Source organism: Euleptes europaea, chromosome 5 (assembly GCF_029931775.1).
Source record: "Euleptes europaea isolate rEulEur1 chromosome 5, rEulEur1.hap1, whole genome shotgun sequence".
Lineage (NCBI taxonomy): Eukaryota > Metazoa > Chordata > Lepidosauria > Squamata > Sphaerodactylidae > Euleptes > Euleptes europaea.
The window spans coordinates 112,047,544-112,066,332 of record NC_079316.1 but is presented as its reverse complement, the minus strand read 5'-3'; the positions used below and the strand labels follow the sequence as shown (position 1 = coordinate 112,066,332).

At 44.8% G+C, this 18,789-nt stretch overlaps 1 protein-coding gene across 1 annotated transcript; it reads left to right on the top strand.

Moving 5' to 3' along the window:
- Nucleotides 1-11,202: 11,202 nt before the first annotated feature.
- GDF10 (growth differentiation factor 10) lies at nucleotides 11,203-15,031 on the top strand. Its single transcript, XM_056850538.1, has 3 exons — nucleotides 11,203-11,234; nucleotides 12,732-12,936; nucleotides 14,840-15,031. The coding sequence occupies exons 1-3, from the start codon at nucleotides 11,203-11,205 to the stop codon at nucleotides 15,029-15,031; spliced, it is 429 nt and encodes a 142-aa protein (XP_056706516.1).
- The last annotated feature ends 3,758 nt before the right edge of the window (nucleotides 15,032-18,789 follow it).

Genomic DNA, 18,789 nt, shown 5'->3' with positions numbered 1-18,789 from the left:
GGAAGGCTCCGCTGTCCCACGTCTCTCTCTGGACTCTCTTTATCCCTTGCAGTTCATTCCATCGAGATGCTGCCAGGGCACCCAAAGTTGCCTCTCCGCGTCTGAAAAGCAGGGCGTTCTAAAGCATTACCCAGGAAAAGTCGGCACGCCGAGAGTAGATGTGGGGCTGAGTACACGCTGTGAAATATACATACTTGCCTCTGAACTCAGTTCTGCTTGTATTTGTAATGGTCTGTCGATGCCCAGGCAATTCACTGGGGGTTTAATGGCTGGGAGGGAGTTTCCCTGGTGTGGGAGACATTCTGGGGTCGCTAAGAAATGCCTCCTCCTAACTGGCTTCCTGCAATGGCGGCTTGAGAGCCTACATTTTGGATTGCTTCATTTCCCATGACAAAGTTCTCCAGAAAAGAGGCAGCCAGTCCCCATCTCTTGGCTTGAGATGTGCAGCTGCGGCGCGTCTTCATCACCGCCATCCTTGGAAGCCAGGCTTAAATGCATCGGTAGCAGGACGTGGCCTTTAAGCAGTTACCCCGGATGGCAATCCTGTCTACGAAATGTACTTCCTCCCTCTGTCTCGGGGCCAAGCTGCCTGATGTGTCCAACACATGCTAGGTCACAGTTACACAACCAGACTCACAGACAGAGGCACATCGGGGAAACTCACCCTTAAAAAGCTCTCGTTCTCTCAGTCCTGCATGGGAGCCCTTGTGCAGGGGGGCGGGAGAAGGAGCTTCCGGATTCTCTCCCAGATGGCTCTTGCCAGTGGAAAGGGCAGCAGCTGCTGCCCTTTCCACTGGCAAGAGCCGTCTGGGAGAGAAGCCAGATGCTCCTCCCCCTTGCAACACTGAGTGAACAAGCACCACTTAAGGTGAGTTCACCCCGATATACATCTGACTTCCAAGTCAGGTCATGCGCCCGTGAACCAGCACATGTCGAGCATATCCCTCACTGCTCTTTGGCTCAAGTGGCGTGGCTCATGCTTGTGTGTTCTGTTTAATGCATTTCCTTCCTTTCCTGCTTTTTCTGAACCTTCCCAGTATCTTCTGCGTCCATCTGACAAAGGAAGTCCGGTTTTAACTTTTATTTCAGATGCTCTTGTTCTTCCCCTCTTTGCAAACTCCTTGCCCACGGGGTTTCATGGCAACTTCGTACATTCCTTCCTCTTATCCGGAGAACAACCACTGTGTAGGAAAAAAATCACAGATTTTTATAAATAAACAATATGCATTATGGTTTGAATGTTGTCTCTCCAGCAGAGTATGCCCAAATTTTAGAATTGGTACCCCCAGGCCATGTACCCGCATGTACCCTACACGGGAGATTTTGTGCTTTTTCTAATAAGGTAAACTATCTCAGGAGACGGTGTGAGAAGTAACACAGGAAACAATCCTTGACCAGAATTCACTCTTCCTGCCTTCACTAGGGAATCTAAACTGGGATCTCACCTTTGCCTATCTCTATACACAATGGCACATCCTTTACTATGTGGGTGGGGTAGGGTTGCCAGTTCTGGGTAGGGAAATAGCTGGAGATTTTGGGGGTGGAGTCTGAGGAGGGGAGGGTTTGGGGAGGGGCTTCAATGCCATAGAATCCAATTGCCAAAGCAGCCGTTTTCTACAGGGGAAACTGATTTCTATCGCTTGGAGATGAGTTGTATTAGCGGGAGATCTCCAGCCACCATCTGGAGGCTGGCCCCTAGGCTGGGGCCAGCTGCATATTATAAGAGACCACAAAATAAGTGTTTCCCAAGCCCAGGCCTCTCTTATGGGCACACTGCCAGGGAGAATCAGCTGGCAGAAGTAGCTGATATACCATTTTCCCATTATTTTCTCCAACTGGAAAGAGAAACCAAAAGGGGTGTTTCCTTTCCCCCTCCCCCAAATCTCCCTTGCAAGTTTTTTTTTTCTTATGCATTCCTGTTATCATGGCAATTGTAAGGTTAAGAACATAAGAAATATAAAAACATAAGAAAAGCCCTGCTGGATCAGACCAAGGCCCATCAAGTCCAGCAGTCTGTTCATGCAGTGGCCAACCAGGTGCCTCTGGGAAGCCCACAGACAAGACAACTGCAGTGACATTATCCTGCCTGTGTTAACAACATAAGAAAAGCCCTGCTGGATCAGACCCAGGCCCATCAAGTCCAGCAGTCTTTTCACACAGCTGCCAACCAGGTTCCGCTTGGAAGCCCACAAGCAAGACGACCACAGCAGCATTATCCTGCCTGTGTTCCACATCACCTAATTTATAGGGTTGCCAGCTCCATATTGGGAAATACCTGGAGATTTAGGGGATGGAGCCTGAGGAGGATGGGGTTTGGAGAGGGGTGGGACTTCAATGGGGTATAATGCCATAGAGTCCACCTTCCAAAGCAGCCATTTTCTCCAGGGGAACTGATCTCTATTGCCTGGACATCAGTTGTAATAGCCGGAGATCTCCAGCCATCACCTGGAGGTTGACAACTGTACTAATATAATAGGCATGCTCCTCTGAGACTTTAGAGAACAGGTATGCATCATTGCTAGTATCCATTTTGACTAGTAGCCATGGATAGCCCCCCCTCCATTAACATGTCCACTCCCCTCTTAAAGCCTTCCAAGTAGGCAGTCATCACCACATCCTGGGGCAGGGAGTTCCTCAGTTCAACTGTGTGTTGTGTGAAGAAATACTTCCTTTTTTCTGTTTTGAATCAGACATCTGTTTTGAATCGTGCATTTGCTGAGAGATCCTTTCCTGTAAAGAGCTTTCCCCCCTACCCTGGATAAATATTTTGGAAGCAGACCGTACGGAGCAAAACAAAGATCCTCGTTTCAAATTGAGAAGCACCCAGCTTTCCTGGTTTGCGCTCCTCCAGTTGTACATTTGCCATGATGGGCTTTTTGCCAGCCACACTGCATGACGGAATATTCAGGCAAAAATAAAATAACTGAGATGGGTAAGCCAAGGAGATTGGTATGGCAAGGCAGATGCCACCAAATGCCGCTGAAAGCTGCTGAGAGCCAGCGTGGTACAGTGGTTAAGAGTGGTGGTTTGGAGTGGTGGACTCTGATCTGGAGAACCGGGTTTGATTCCCCACTCCTCCACATGAGCGGCGGAGGCTAATCTGGTGAACTTGATTTGTTTCCCCTCTCCTACACACGAAGTCAGCTGGGTAACCTTGGGCTATTCACACTCTCTCAGCCCCACCTACCTCACAGGGTGTCTCTTGTGGGGAGGGGAAGAGAAGGTGATTGTAAGCCGGTTTGATTCTTCCTTAAGTGGTAGAGAAAGTCAGCATATAAACACCAACTGTTCTTCTTTATGACCAAGTAGTTATCTGAGTCACTTCTGCCAGGTCAGCCTTTGATTTCCACTGGACAGATCAGTGCCGAAGGAGCCTGGTTTTTCCACTCTTGGGAACGAGAGCTGGACCAAGCCTTATGGGTTACATTATCTGACGCAGAACCTTCCCCAAAGTGATTGACACCTCAAATTATGGAACGCTTTTCTTTCTTTATGGTGTACCTAATAATTTTATGTTCAGCCGTTGCCTGTCATCATCAGCCAAAGCTGACTAATGTCCAACCTTTCCTCTTTCTAAGTTGTACACAGATGGAGCGTAATCTATAAAATGGCACACATGTAAAAGGTAGTTCTTCAGACCACACTGATTCATGATAGCATCTGAATGTCACAGTTTACCCAGCTTTGTCTGTATATTAAAGATTTGTTCTACTACTGCTACCATTGGTCTTTTGCTGACAACCCTGGTGAAAAAAATAAGATTGCTGTTGCTACATTAAAAAAACACACACATGTGTTTTCTTTCCAGTTGTTTGACTGAAGAAATTAAAGTAAGCAATCTTTGAACTAGTTGCATTCGAAACCCACTGGTTTTACTGACATCCTCCTCTGAAGCAGGGAAACAGTTACTTGGTGAGCCATTCCGATGCATCTACAGGGATTTGGGTGCACGTGTTCTTACAGGGTTAAATGGATTTACCTGCGTCTGCCACCACTGTCTCCAATATAGAAAACGTGTGTGTGTGTGTGTGTGTCGAAGTGCTTTTAATCGAGCCTTTATGCTACACAGGTGTCTTACACAGTGGGTAGCCGTGTTAGTCTGTTTGCAGTAGTCAAAAAGGGCAAGAGTCCAGTAGCACCTTAAAGACTAACAAAAATATTTTCTGGTAGGGTATGAGCTTTCGTGAGCCACAGCTCACTTCTTCAGATACAGCTAGAATGTGAATCACATCGGTCTTTAAGTAGAGGAACAGTATGTAAATGTGAATAGCAGGCTTGATTGGATTAGGTGTGATATGCAAAAGAGTCTGTGATGTCCAGGGGAGAGATGGGTGTGGAGAAATCAGCATTGGTAATGGGCCATGAATGCAAGGTCTTTATTCAGCCCAGGTAAATGCATTGACTTTAGTTTGAATATCAACTGTAATTCAGCAGTTTCTCTTTCCAATCTCCCTTTAAAATTCCTTTGTAAGAGAACTGCTACTCTTAATTTATGCCATCACATGCCAGCAATGCCCTTCCACAATCTACATTGGACAAACAGGTCAGTCTCTTAGACAAAGATTAAATGGACATAAGTCTGACATCAGAAACCACAATATTCAAAAACCAGTGGGTGAACATTTCAACCTTCCAGGACATTCTGTTGCAGATTTAAGAGTAGCAGTTCTCTTACAAAGGAATTTTAAAGGGAGATTGGAAATAGAAACTGCTGAATTACAGTTGATATTCAAACTAAAGTCAATGCATTTACCTGGGCTGAATAAAGACCTTGCATTCATGGCCCATTACCAATGCTGATTTCTCCACACCCATCTCTCCCCTGGACATCACAGACTCTTTTGCATATCACACCTAATCCAATCAAGCCTGCTATTCACATTTACATACTGTTCCTCTACTTAAAGACCGATGTGATTCACATTCTAGCTGTATCTGAAGAAGTGAGCTGTGGCTCACGAAAGCTCATACCCTACCAGAAAATATTTTTGTTAGTCTTTAAGGTGCTACTGGACTCTTGCCCTTTTTGACTACAGGTGTCTTAGTGCACCATTCTAATGAGAGTTACACCCGTCTGCCCCTTGAAGCTAATGGGATTGGAAGAGGTAGCCTGAATTGCCCTGCTAATACCGAGCTCATCAGAGCAGTGTAACTAGGGTTGCCAGGTTTGGGGGGTGGAGCCTGAGGAAGGTGGGGTTTGGGAAGAGGAGGGACTTCAATGGCATAGAGTCCAGTTGCCAAAGTGGCCGTTTTCTCCAGGTGAACTGATTTCTATTGGTTGGAGATCAGTTGTAATAGCAGGAGATCTCCAGCTAGTACCTGGAGGTTGGCAACCCTAAGTGTAACCCAGGTGATGGAACCAAGGAAGAGTTCCAGGTCTCGGGCCTGCTTTCTTAAATTTATTTAGTTATCCGTGTTATTTATAGTCAATCTTTCTCACAGGGATTTAAAGCAGATTCTATGGACACTAATTCACAGAACATGAGTTTGTTGTTCTATATCTAATCGGCATTAAAACACAAAACCTCTTAAGGAACACTTCCTAAAAGTGTGATTTTTTTTTTTTGGTCCTGTTGGGCTAAGCAATTGTAGTCACTGATCTTGAGAACAACCAAGGAAGAAAAAGAATTGTTGGGTCAGTTAAATTTGTTCGGAGTGTTAAATTTTACACTGTTCCAATACTTCTGTGGTTCTTCCCAGGAGAGTGCAAAATACCTTTTGGATTTCTACCCATGTAATTTTGACCTTTTATGCTTTGCTGTTTCCCTCACAGTCACCCCTCCGACAACTTTGGGGCTTTGTGATGCTGTTTCTGACTGTCAGAAATCGCCTTGCTCTTCCCCTTCGTTCCTCGTGTTTTGCCTGCGTTTTGAGAGAGCTATTTAATCTCGAATTTGGAAACGCAGGCAAAATGCGAGGAAAGGCAGGGGGAGAGTGAGGCAACCTCTGATGGTCGGAAACGGCAAGCATAATCAACACAAAAACCCAAAGTTGTTGGAGGGGTGACCACAAGGGAAACAGCCATGCATAAAAGACCAAAACCTCTTAAGAAACCGAGAATAATGAATAAGAAAACAGGACTGAACCTAATTGCTCCAGAGACATTATCTCCCAAAAGTTTTTTTTTTTTTTGTCCTGTTGGGCTGAGCAATTGTAGTCACTGATCTTGGGAACAACCAAGGAAGAAAAAGAATTGTTAGGTCAGTTAAATTCATTTGGAGAGTTAAATTTGACATTTTCCCAATATTACCTAGGAGAGTGCAAAATACCTTTTGGATTTCTACCCCTGTAACACTTTGCCTGCATTTTCTGGATTCTTGCTAAAACAGCATCCAGAAGACACGGGCAAAACTTGCAAAAATGTGCAAGGAGAGCGAGGTGACCTCTGACGGTCGGGAAAGGCATGCATAATTAAAACAAAACACTGGAGCAGTCAGCGGGGTGACTGCGAGGGAAACAGCCCTGCATAAATAACCCTCATTGGGGACAAAAATCATCAGAGTTTATTAAGGATGGCAGTGAAAATTAGGTTCTTACGGTGTTGGTTTTAGATGTGGGGAAAACCAAGTCACTGGTGATAGAAAGCCAGGCCAACATGGATGATGGAAGGGTACTCGGGTTTTCCAGATTCCTACATGGCTCCACTGACCAGCAAATGTCACTGTTCCACTGCACAACTTGGCCTATCTAGTGTTCTTTGTGGTGGTGGAAACTGCGCTCAGGTCGCAGCTGACTTATGGCAACCCTTTATGGGGTTTTCGAGGCAAGAGACATTCAGAGGTGGCTTGCCACTGCCTTCCTCTGCATAGCAACCCTAGACTTCCTGGGTGGTCTCCCATCCAAATCTTAACCAGGACTGACCCTGCTTAACTTCTGGGATCAGATAAGATCAGACCAGCCTGGGCCATCCAGGTCAGGGCAGATGAACAGAGGTGGTTTGCCATTGCCTGCTCTGCGTAGCAACCCTGGACTTCCTTGGCGGTCTCGCATCCAAACATCTGCCAAGATCAGGCTTTGAACTTTTAAATAGTGACGCTGGGGAGGGAACCTAAAGTCTTCTGCATGCCATGCAAATCTTTTGCTATTGAGCCACAGCTCTCCACTGATGTTGCATGAGTCTTCTAGACTGACCCTAGGTCTGTATCTCTCTGGGTTGTTTGGCTACAGATGCACATGCACATTAACATGGCATAGCAGATACTACCTGGCAGCCAGGAGAGATGCGTAGCATTTTCCTTCCCCATCACCCCAGTCAGTAGCGCTGCCTGCCTGCTGTCAGGTCCCGGGCGGGGCTAGGAGGCTGGGTAGTCGTGTGGTCCAAGGTCGAGTCAGTGGAGATCAAAACAGGAGTCCAAATGTGTCCAGAAGAAGTCGTGAATCAAGCTGAGGATCAGAGTTCCAGAAATTCAAGCTGGAGAAAGGGTCAGAAGTGGATGCAAAGCAGTCTGGAAACTGAATCGTTGCTTCCACAGAGAAACCTCCCAACAGCCTGGAATCTATGGTTCTCTGGTGGTGCCCTCCTTTGCCCCACTCATTACCTAGCCTGGCTCCTGTCAGTATTCAGGGCTTTGTGTTCGCCTACACTCCCGTGCATTCCTGCGGCGGGTGTCTAAATCTTTGCGTAGTCTTTCCCTCAGCCTAGCTGCAGGCGGGGGTGATTCTACCAGCTGCAGCTGTCTCTCCTCCTCATTACTCATGCTAGGAGCAGGGGCTTCAGCCTTTGATAGAGACCATTTGCTAACTTCCAAGGAGGTAGAGGGCCCAGCCTCTGCCCCTGCTGCCAACTCATCCGGGAGCTCTGTCTGTTCAGTGCCCTGTACCCTGCTGACCACGACACCTGCCTTTCTGCATGTACAAGCATGTTTGTCCCTGAGCCTGGCAGGCACAGCTCCCAAGAGACCAGAATCAGAAGCCCCCATCCCCTTGTAGAATCAAATCAACACCCTCCCCAAAGCTAACCGGCCAACGTGATTCGTATAACCATCACTTTGGAAAACAGACCTGTCACAATGAGCATAAGATCACCAGGTAACTTTGCAAGGTGGTCAACAGCCCTGTCGGTTATGAATCTGTTGAGTTACTCTCTTATTCCCTCCCTTCGCTTTGAGCTTCTTGAACTCAAAGCCAAACAGGCAGGCACCAGAATAATAGCCGGATACTGAGATTTCCTGATAGTACTTAAGGTCAATAATTGGTTAATTTGGATTGGAAGAAGAGTTGGTCTTTGTACCCTGATTTTCTCTACCTTTAAGGAGTCTCTACCTTCCCTTCCTCTCCCCACAACAGGCACCTTATGAGGTAGGTGCGGCTGAGAGAGTTCGGAGACAACTGTGACTAGGTCACCAAGGTCACTCAGCAGGCTTCATGTGGAAGAGTGGGGAAACAAACCCAGTTCACCAGATTAAAGTCCGCTGCTCATGTGGAGGAGTGGGGAATCGAACTCGGTTCTCCAGATTAGAGTCCACCACTCCTAGTTATAATGGGGTGAGAATCCTCAAGAACTTGTGGGGGCATCTCATTATCTCCTCATCCACTATTTCCTCTTTCCCTTGCATGAAAACCCCCATAACCTCTCTCCTTTTCCTGCTTCCTTCTCTCCTTCCCACCCACCAGCAAACCTACCATTATCTGCTTCCCAATCTTCAGTTTTGCCTTCCTCCCTGCCTCTGTAATGCCTGTAATCATTATTATTATTTGAATGTATGCTTTTGTGTTCAGTCTGCATAATTGCTCTTATGGAAATGCTAGGCCTAGAGTATAAAAGCTGGTTTGGGACACTATGCATTCATGTGCACACACACGAGGGCTTTGGGAAGGTGGCACCCGGGAGTCATGAGTCAGTCAATCAGTCTGGTACAGCCTTCCACCAATACATGGCCCAGAATTACTTACTGCTTAAGGAATGTTAAGTTTCGGTTCCCCGTCCCAGATCATGTCGCCACCTAAATCCCCACCTCAACCCCCACTGATAGGCCTATGCGAATCCAAAGGTGTCCATCACTGGGTCTTTGTGTATCTATGCTCTATATTACGTATATTGTAACACCCCTGACCAGAGGTTATAAATGTAGTGGCAATCCTTTGTTCTGGTGTGTGAATTGTCCCGCTTGCTTTGGGGCAATCACACCCGACTGCATTATTTTGGCCACAATAAACAGATCGTTAATCTTCCAACCTCCGACTGTATTATTTATCATTGGCTACTAAGTAATACAGGAGCACTTCACCTCTACCTGGAAAAAGCTATGACCCAGTTGTCCTGTGCCAGCCACCAGGACGGGCCCAGTTGTGCAGTGAAGTTCCCGCAAGGACTTGGGTGGGGTACATCATTTCCTGCTGTATTCCCTTCCCCACACTATTTCCTCTTTCTCTCCTCCTGGCAAGAAACCAAGGACTGAAGGCTAGCTATAATATAGTGATTGCCAAGCAACGGCCACTGAAAGCATTCATTTCTTAAAGGTACAGCCGCTGTTTCTATTATTTTGGGTATTTTAAATCAGATTTTTCTGCAAACACAGGGCTTTTTCAGGTTTGCAGAAGTATTTGTCTTATCTGTCCATGGCTCCAGTCCCTAGCTAAGTATCCACAGATTTGGCCACATTGACAGATATATTGATAATGAGATTTGCAAATGGAGCATTTTCAGTTTGGGTCTTTATTCATTAATCTCTGAATGCACACACCTTACTAAGCATCGCTGGTGTCTCTCAAAGTCTAGAGAAGGAGGCCGAGGGTGTGTGTGATAAGTTGGTTGTTGTAAACTGTCCTTATTAACTGGGCATTTCATGTAAGTCATCTTCAGCACCTGCCAACAATTACGAGATGTCTGATTAAACTGTGCCCTGTATTTCAGGGGCCATTAGACACTTTGACGGCTCCGTGTACATCTAAAGGAGATCATCTGTCTTCATCTTCTCCAGCTATCCTTGAGTAACTTGACAGGAATCCCTCCTTGCGAGATAATAAGATCCATTATAGTGGAGAGGCTAAAATAATGCCTTACAGGCCCTGGGTGGCGCATTGGGGAGCAATTTGTATTCATTAATGTTCTCACCAATTACTTTCCCCTGATTAACATGTTGAGGCTGACAAATCTCAGGGCGATGCTACTGCAGGCCTTCTGCATCCATCCGGGCTGTCATTAAGGGCTAATAGGCGGCCAGCATTACACCTTTGGCCCTTTGGCAGTGTTTTTGCAGTTCTCTTGAAGCAAGGAAGTAAATTGTCTCTGCTAGATGGGGAATCCGACCAGACTTTGGAACACAGGGCTAGAGTAACCGCTCAACGTTGTCTTTTGGCACCAGGTTTTATCTGCGCTGGCCTTGTGATGTCTAGAGCACCTGGTATGTGTGATTTCCGTGTGCACATTCCACACAAATATTTTGCTCTCCCCAAACTTTTATGGGGAGGGAAGTAGCATGGTATAACCCCATCTCATAAGATCTCGGAAGCTGAGGAGGGTCGGTCAGCGGATGGGAGACCACCAAGGAAGACTTTATAGAGGAAGGCCATGGCAAACCGCCTCTGCTTCCACTTGCCTTAGAAGCCCCTTGCTGGGGTTTGCTGTAAGTCGGCGCCGACTTGAGAGCACTTACATATGTAAACCTTTATTATGGAATATTTCTCAGAAGCCTTGATTCTTTCTTCAACCTCCTTCCACTTCTTTTCCTGTAAACCAGAGCCCTTTCCCATCCTACAAATTTCTCCCTTGACACCATTCCCTTCTGCTTCTTGGTTTCCTTTCCTCTCCTTTCCCCCAAGTCAGCTTTCATCTTTAAAAATCTAAGCATCTAGCTCTTGCTATCATTTAAAAGATATGCATAAACTAGCTGAGCAGTAAAGATGATACAGTTAAGAAAGAGTTAATGTCTCAGCCAGTTCAAAACCCATCAGCATACGTATATTTAAAGTTAGGACTTTTCCCTTTCCTTTCCCCTTAGAAGCTCCTTGATTCATAAATCTTCAAGCCTTCCAAGTTGGCAGCCATCACCACATCCTGGGGCAGGGAGTTCCACAATTTAACTATACATTGTGTGAAGATATACTTCCTTTTGTCTGTTTTTAACCTCTCACCCTCCAGCTTCAGCAGATGACTCCACATTCTGGTATCATGAGAGAGGGAGAAAAGCTTCTCCCTGTCCACTCCCTCCAAACCATGCATAATTTTATAGACCTCTATAAAAACCAGGGCTTGTTTGTGTCATGGGTGGCCGTTCCATTGGCACAGACTTCAAGTGAGAAAGGGAAGGAACAGCATGAGGAAGCCAGAAGCAATCGGAGGGAGAAAGTGATGGGAATAATACCCTTGTCAGAGGAAATTGATCGTTGAATATTAATGGTATTAGCAGTAGAAGCTAATTAATGTTGCACGCACACAATAAAGACTCGCAGTCTCTTCTCTTAGCAAAAATCACTTTTACTTACTAACATCAGGGAAGGGTAACTTAGGTTTTAAAATAACAAATTCCTTACTACATTCTAAGTTTCCTAACGCATCCCAGAAGCTGGGAGCTCTATGGCTTTACATCTTCACATGGTAAAATCTAAAATACAATGGTGATGGCTTCTTCTTGCTAAACAAAGAAGAAGCCCTAGTATGCAAATACTTTTATAACTGTCCTGTTTAACCAATAGCTACTTGACACATACTGTAGGTTACATCACCTTTGATCAGGTCAGCTTGGTTACAAACAATTTAACCCTTGACTGTCTGAAATACAATGAAACTCGCTACCTAAGACCTAACAGAAAGAACTGGCAGGCCTTCTGCAGACATCCATTTACTAGGAAATGGAGCAGAGAGAAAAGTTGCCTTTGTGTGTCTTGTCTGTGTGGGAAAGGAAACAAAAGTCCCTCGCCTAACATGGTCATCCCTTCCCAATCGTCTTTGTCTGTTCTCTTCCCTAGAACAGCTCCCTGCCATTCTGAGCGATAAAGCTGGTGGTGCCAATTGCTAAGGTTGCCAACCTCCAGGTACTAAAATGCTTATTGGTGTTTAAACATATAAAATCTACAGAACACAGTGGGATACATAAACATAAATCTTAGAGAATATATACAATATATACACGTGTAAGTTTGATGCAGTCTCTATGCAATTCAAATTGGTGTTGAAATCTTCTGGGTATATATCTCTTAAGTTCAAGCCTTTCGGTTTTACTGTATCAAAAAGATGTATAAAAAATGTCTCTTTTTGCCTTAATATCCTTTCCGTATTTCTTCTATCATAACGTTTGCCCCTTAGGTGCCATATAACAAAAAAGCGGAGTTCGTTCTCAGAATGGCCGGCTTCCAGGAAGTGATCTACAACTGGAGAGCTAGATATTTTTGCACGTATTCTTGCCCTTTGTTCAAGGATCCTATTTTTTACTGGTCTAATGCTGGACCCTATGTATAAAAATCCGCATGGGCATCTAAGGCAATAGACAGAATTTTTAGTTTCAGTTTGTAAAGTAATTGAGCCTGAACGTGAAATTAGTATCTATTCGTGTAAACTTTTTAACCTCTAAGCTAAGGTTACAAGCATTCAGTATAGTTTTGGTAACTAGAATTACACCCTTTTAAAATAAAAAAAATATTAATAAAAATGGACAGTCTACAAATCCATCTGTTCCATGTGTTTCTATATGGCATTTCGGTCTTAGCCGGTAACACTACTACCTAGAGGTTGGCAACCCTAAGTCTTGATGGTATGTGTCGTAGGCCAACCTGAGCTGCCCTCCTCCTCTGAGGATTCTCCCCAAATCTCAGGTGCTAAATTTTGAAGAGGAAACACTGAGAGAAGCCCAACGAATACAATGGAGTGAACCAGCAGTTTGCTCTAGAAGACACGTGAAGGTGGACTTTGCTGATATCGGCTGGAATGAATGGGTCACCTCTCCGAAATCTTTTGACGCATACTACTGTGCGGGGAGCTGCAAATTCCCAATGCCCAAGGTAGGATGCATAAGTCAACTACTTTCTATGCTTAGAAAGGGGCCTCCTCCCTCAGACATATTGGAATATGGTGGCTGATACAGATTTAAAGGTCTTGGGACTGGTAACAAGGCTCCTGATTTTTTAAATGGAATTATCTTAAGGTGCTAGATAGAATCATAGAGTTGTCAGGGGCCATACAGGCCACATAGTCCAACCCCCTGCTCAATGCAGGATCTCCCTAGAGCACCCCTGACAAGAAGATTTAATAATACAGGTTGAGTATCTCTTATCCGGACATCCAGTATCTGGACTGACTCAAAAACCAAATTTTTTGAGCCGGCATGCAGGCATTACTCACAGGCTCTCAGCAGCACGCCAGTTTGCTTTCTGATGGATCAATGTACAAAAAATTATTAAAATATTGTTTAAAATCACATTCAGACTATGTGTATAAAGTGTATGTAAAACATATATAAAACATAAATGAATTTCGTGTTAAGACTTGGGTCCCATCCCCAAGATAACTCATTATGTATGCACAAATATTCCAAAATTCGGAAAGATCCAAAATTCGGACTGCTTCTGGTCCCAAGCAGTCCAGATAAGCGACACTCAACCTGTATTCAACCATTTCTTGTATTGATAAATCTAGCACCTTAACATAGCAAGGCTGATCTTGCCTGGTTTTTGGAAGACAAAGTATCTTCCAAGTAAACTGGATTGGTTAAGGAAAACTTGGTTAAGGAAAACTATCTAAATTAGTTAAGCTTGCTGCTTTGGTTAATAGGAAAGAAATGAAAGGTTTGGCAACTGGATTCTATGGCATTGAAGTCTCTCCCCTCCCCAAACCCAGCCCTCCTCAGGCTCCCCCCCCCAAATCTCCGTATTTCCTAACCTGCAGCTGGTAACCCTAATGTTGACACAGTTAGCATATAGTCTGAGCAGTTCACATCTTGAACATTTTCTACTTTTAAGCAGAAATTTGTCAATTTAATATTTCACTATTTATTTGGTCATCTTTCTTTTCCAGTGCGGAGACTTTGCCACCCATACTGATTTTGGGGGGGTGTCTCTCTGATGTTGCCCCTTTCCTGCCAAGTCCGGCTGAAATGTGTGGGACCTCTCCCCTCCCCTGTTTTAAAAGCAGCAGAATGGGCACACTTTCAAGTTTGCCTTTTCCAAGAAATAAAGGAGCAGCTCAAAGAGGGGAGTGGGTGCGTGGGTCAGAAGGGCAGGCCGAGAAACTAGGGTCAGATCCATGGTGGCAGTAGCAGCTGAAGCCAGAGCCCCTCCAGTCTTGGTGTCCTGAAGAGGCATCGATGGTGTCCTTGCGGTTTTAAAAAAGCATCTGGATTGGAGGGGAGGGGGGGAAGGAATGGGATTAGAGAAAAGCAAAATGTCTTGATATGATTATTATGTCATAATGATTTACTTAAACCACCTGAAAAGTCATCTATAGGTGGGGATGAATAGAAATAGCCAGGTGATTTGTACAATTTATTCGCTTATTTCATCATATATTGTTTGTGCTTGTATTTACTTTTGTATGTCTTTATTTTCTCCAAGTAATGATATATTTCCTATTATATATTCGCTATGTTATTTTCAAAGGAGTTTTTTGGGCATGAGTCCTTCTATCTCATCTGTAGCGATCTCAGTGCTGTTTATCTTTTATGTTCTGTTTTTATCAATATCATATAATAAAAAAATATATTTGTTTTTTTTTAAAGCATCGCTACTTGGAAAGATGCTTGTCTTCCATCCAGATGCAACAAGGCCAGTCCTTTAGCCTTCATCTACTCGCAAAGCCTCTCTCTCTCTCTCTCTCTCTCTCTCCCTCTCTCTCTGGTTCCGAAACTATTCTGGGAAAACAGACGTCCTTTGCCAAGAAGCAGTAATGACTCTTCCGTCTCCCTTCCAGATCTTGCGGCCGTCGAACCACGCCACCATCCAGAGCATCCTGAAAGCCGTCGGGATCATTCCAGGCATACCAGAGCCCGGCAGCGTCCCCAATACAATGAACTCCCTGGCTGTTCTGTTCCTCGACCAGAGTGACAATGTTGTGTTGAAGGTGTACCCTAATATGTCTGTCGATAGCTGTGCCTGCCGATAGGCTGCTTCAACACAGTATCATATCAAGCCAGAGTTCCTGGCTGGAAATGGGGGTTCCCTGCTGAAGCAGTGAGATGTTTTTCCTTTTGGCACTTTCAAATTAGGAACTTGCATAGTTAAGAAGAGATTAGGGGGCTTAGTGGAATCTTCTATATATAGCAGAGTTTCCCCCTAACCTCACAATTGCCGGTCAAGCTAAACACGGGAAGGGCAGAGTCAACCCTTGGTCTCTTTGAAGAGTTGAAGTAGAAGAAGAGTTGTTGTTTTTTATATCCCGCTTTTCTCGATCTTAATTCGTGCATTCATACTGATGAGAAAGTTATACTCAAGGGTTTCATAGAATCACAGAGTTGGAAGGGGCCATAGAGGCCATCTAGTCCAACCCCCTGCTCAATGCAGGATCAGCCTAGAGCATCCCTGACAACTGTTTGTCCAGCCTCTGCTTAAAGACTGCCAGAGAGGGGGAGCTCACCACCTCCCTAGGTAGCCAATTCCACTGTTGAACAACTCTTACTGTCCAAATTTCCCCCCTAATATCCAGCAGGTACCTTTCCACCCGCAATTTATGCCCATTATTGTGAGTCCTATCTTCTGCTGCCAACAGCAACAGCTTCCTGCCCTCCTCTGAGTGACAGCCCTTCAAATACTTAAAGAGCGCAATCGTGTCTCTCCTGAACCTCCTCTTCTCCAGACTGAACATTCCCAACTCCTTCAGCCTTTCCTCGCCGGGCTTGGTCTCCAGGCCCCTGATCATCCTCATCGCTCTCCTCTGCACCCGCTCAATTCTGTCCACACCCTTTTTGAAAGGAGGCCTCCAGATCTGCACACAATACTCCAGGTACGGCCTGAGTAATGCAGTGTACAGCGGGACTATGACATCTTGGGATCTGGATGTTATGCCCCTGTTGATGAACCCCAAGATCACACTAGCTTTTTTTGTCGCATCACTCTGGCTGCTCATATTTAACTTATGGTCCTCCCGTACCCCAAGATCTTGTTCATACACACTGCTACGTATGTACATTTTCTTTTAGTGCACTGTAGATGTGTATGTGATGAGTAGCACAACTGTGGGGCAGGGGGCAATTTCAGCTGACTCTCCTCCCAGTGCAGCCCCCACATTTGCACCCCTTGCTGTTTCTGGGAATCTCTTGAACCCTGGGCTGGAGTGAAAAGAGGGAGGGAAGAAAATTCTGTTCTGCAAGGGAATCTCGCTCATGGGGTTCAGTCCAATGCATTGAGACAGAGCAGGGCTTGACAGATCCCAGGCTCCAGGTCACCGCAGCTCCTAGAAATTTCATTGTGGCCCCTGCTGTTTTGTGTGGAAGCAATAATTAGAAAAGAGAGTCATACAACACCCTGAAAGCTGAAATAGAATTTGGGCTTCTAAATATTTGTGCTGGCTTCTACAGCCAAAGAAAAACTCTCAAGGCCTGAGATAGAGACGAATAAATGCACACACGCCGATGCATAGTTTTTGGTTTTTATAGCAACATATATAATTTGTGCTATATATAGAAGCATAAATCGGTCTCATGAGAAGAAGTAACCAAGACCTATATAGAGAGTGTTTGTTTGTTTGTTTGTCTCTTCTCATAATAGGTATTTTGAGCAAAGACTGTGGCCTCTTATGCACAGGTTGTTTCCATTGCGATCACCCTTCCTCTGTAGAGTTGCCAACCTCCAGGTACTTACCAACAATCTTCACCAGTGCTGCACTAAGTTAATGAGACTATGAAACAAAGCAGCAAAAGGCTCAACTATTAACAAATATCTTATTAATTAAACTCTAATCCAAAACATATAGTGAAATATACAAGGAATGTGAGCTCTGTTGTCAAGAAAGACACCACGCAGCCGGCTAGTGCTAAGGATTGTATGAACGTGTATGACACTGATTTCTACGAATGGAGCTTGTCAACGCTAACTTGGTGAAGCGCAAGTGCTGATGAAGCCAGGACATGGTGAAAACGCCGATTAATTCCGGAAGACGCGTTTCCCTACTTCTCTTCGCCTATAGATTGGCCTGTTTGGAAAACAACATATACAAAAAAGTATCAAGGAGGACTATCTCCACGTACCACTAGCATGGTGTTGCTATTCATAGCGGATTTGGATGGATTTTGTTTTGTTTTGTCTAAGATTACATTGTTGTGTGTATCATTTGAGATATAATGTGTATGTTGTATCATATTTCGCATTCCTTGTATATAGTTTAATTAATAAGTTATTTGTTAATAGCTGAGCCTTTGTGCGGCTTTGTTTCATATTCTCATTAACCTCCAGATACTAGCTGGAGATCTCCCGCTATTCCAACTGGTCTCCAGCCAATAGAGTTCAGTTCACCTGGAGAAAATGGCCGCTTTGCAAGGTGGAGTCTATGGCATTATACCCCATTGAAGTCCCTCCCCTTCCCAAACCCCACCCTCCTCATGCTCTGCCCCAAAAATATCCAGGTATTTCCCAACCCAGAGCTCAAAACCCTATCCCCCCCCCCCACAACTTCAGGACTTCGTTTTTGTGACACACCTCTTTTTTGACCTTTAGAAGTCGCTTTGCTCTCTTCCCACATTTCCCCCACATTTTCTGGATCCCGCCAAAAAGCCCTTTTATGCGTGGGCTGTTTCCATCGCAATTGCCCCCAACTACTTCAGGGCTTCGTTTTTATTATGCGCCTCTTTTCCGACTGTTAGAAGTCACTTTACTCTCAGAAAACGCAGGCATCCAGAAAACACAGGAGAAACTCGGTGAGAAAGCAGTGTGACTTCTAAAGGTTGGAAAAGACGTGAAAACTAAGCCCCAAAGTAGTCAGGGGGGTGATCACCACGGAAGGCCTATGTAATTGTATCCCTGAACAGCCTCTTCTTTCATTTAGACAGTTTCAGGTCATTAAACAGACTCCTCGATTAATAGCAATATGACTTTGTTTACTAAAAATAAATAGCAAAGATTTATAGGGGTTTTTTTTATATTACTTATTTCTAGTCTGACTGTTGCATTTTAATTTAAAAAAATAGTGCAATAATTTCTGCAGTTGTTCTCCACGTCTCTCGCATGTATTATCATTCTCCCCACTACGCACACACATACAAAGCAGTGTTGCTCACGGACATGACAGTATTCCCATCAATTTCAGGAAGGTAGAGTTGTCATACCCTGCAGGCACCTGTTCTTTTAAAAGAACAACCTTAGAGGGACAGGAAGATCTATTCTTTTCATGTACTCAATCGCTAAGCATTTGGGGTAACATATTAAGAAGTTCAGAACAGATAACGGGTTATTTCTTTATCTGCCAAAAATGGATGTTCTTCATTTTGTTTGCTGTGGGAACCAAGACAAAAAATTTGAGCACCCTCCAAGGCTGTTTTCAAATACGTCTTCTTGTTGGCAAGGAAATAATAAAGTAACCACAATTAAGCAGCGATGCTGACCCCGAAAGAGGAAGATAGATTCTTTCCTGGATGCCAAGCGCCTCCACCAGGCATATGTGCTCGCCTGATGTTTATAGAGTCTTCATTAGCAGAGTGCCTGAATAGATAAGGGGCTGAAATGTAACATCAGTGGCTCAAGATAAGGGCAAGTGTGTAACCAATCTGCCGGACGACTCACAAGGGGCCATAGCTGGAAAAACCCTTGGCAAACACAGCGTCCAGCCGCTGCCATCCCTTGCTTTTCCTTCGGTCTCTCATCGGACGAGAAGTGTGGTCTCCCAGATTATTCTTGGTTCTTTCCCGTTTGGAACCACTGAACCCATGCAAG

Excerpts from the sequence above, each read along its gene's own strand:
- GDF10 (XM_056850538.1), top strand. The coding sequence starts at position 11,203 with ATGGGTGGCCGTTCCATTGGCACAGACTTCAA. Across the intron at positions 11,235-12,731 it reads TCCATTGGCACAGACTTCAA|GATTCTCCCCAAATCTCAGG; the intron begins GTGAGAAAGGGA and ends TCCTCCTCTGAG. Across the intron at positions 12,937-14,839 it reads GCAAATTCCCAATGCCCAAG|ATCTTGCGGCCGTCGAACCA; the intron begins GTAGGATGCATA and ends TCTCCCTTCCAG.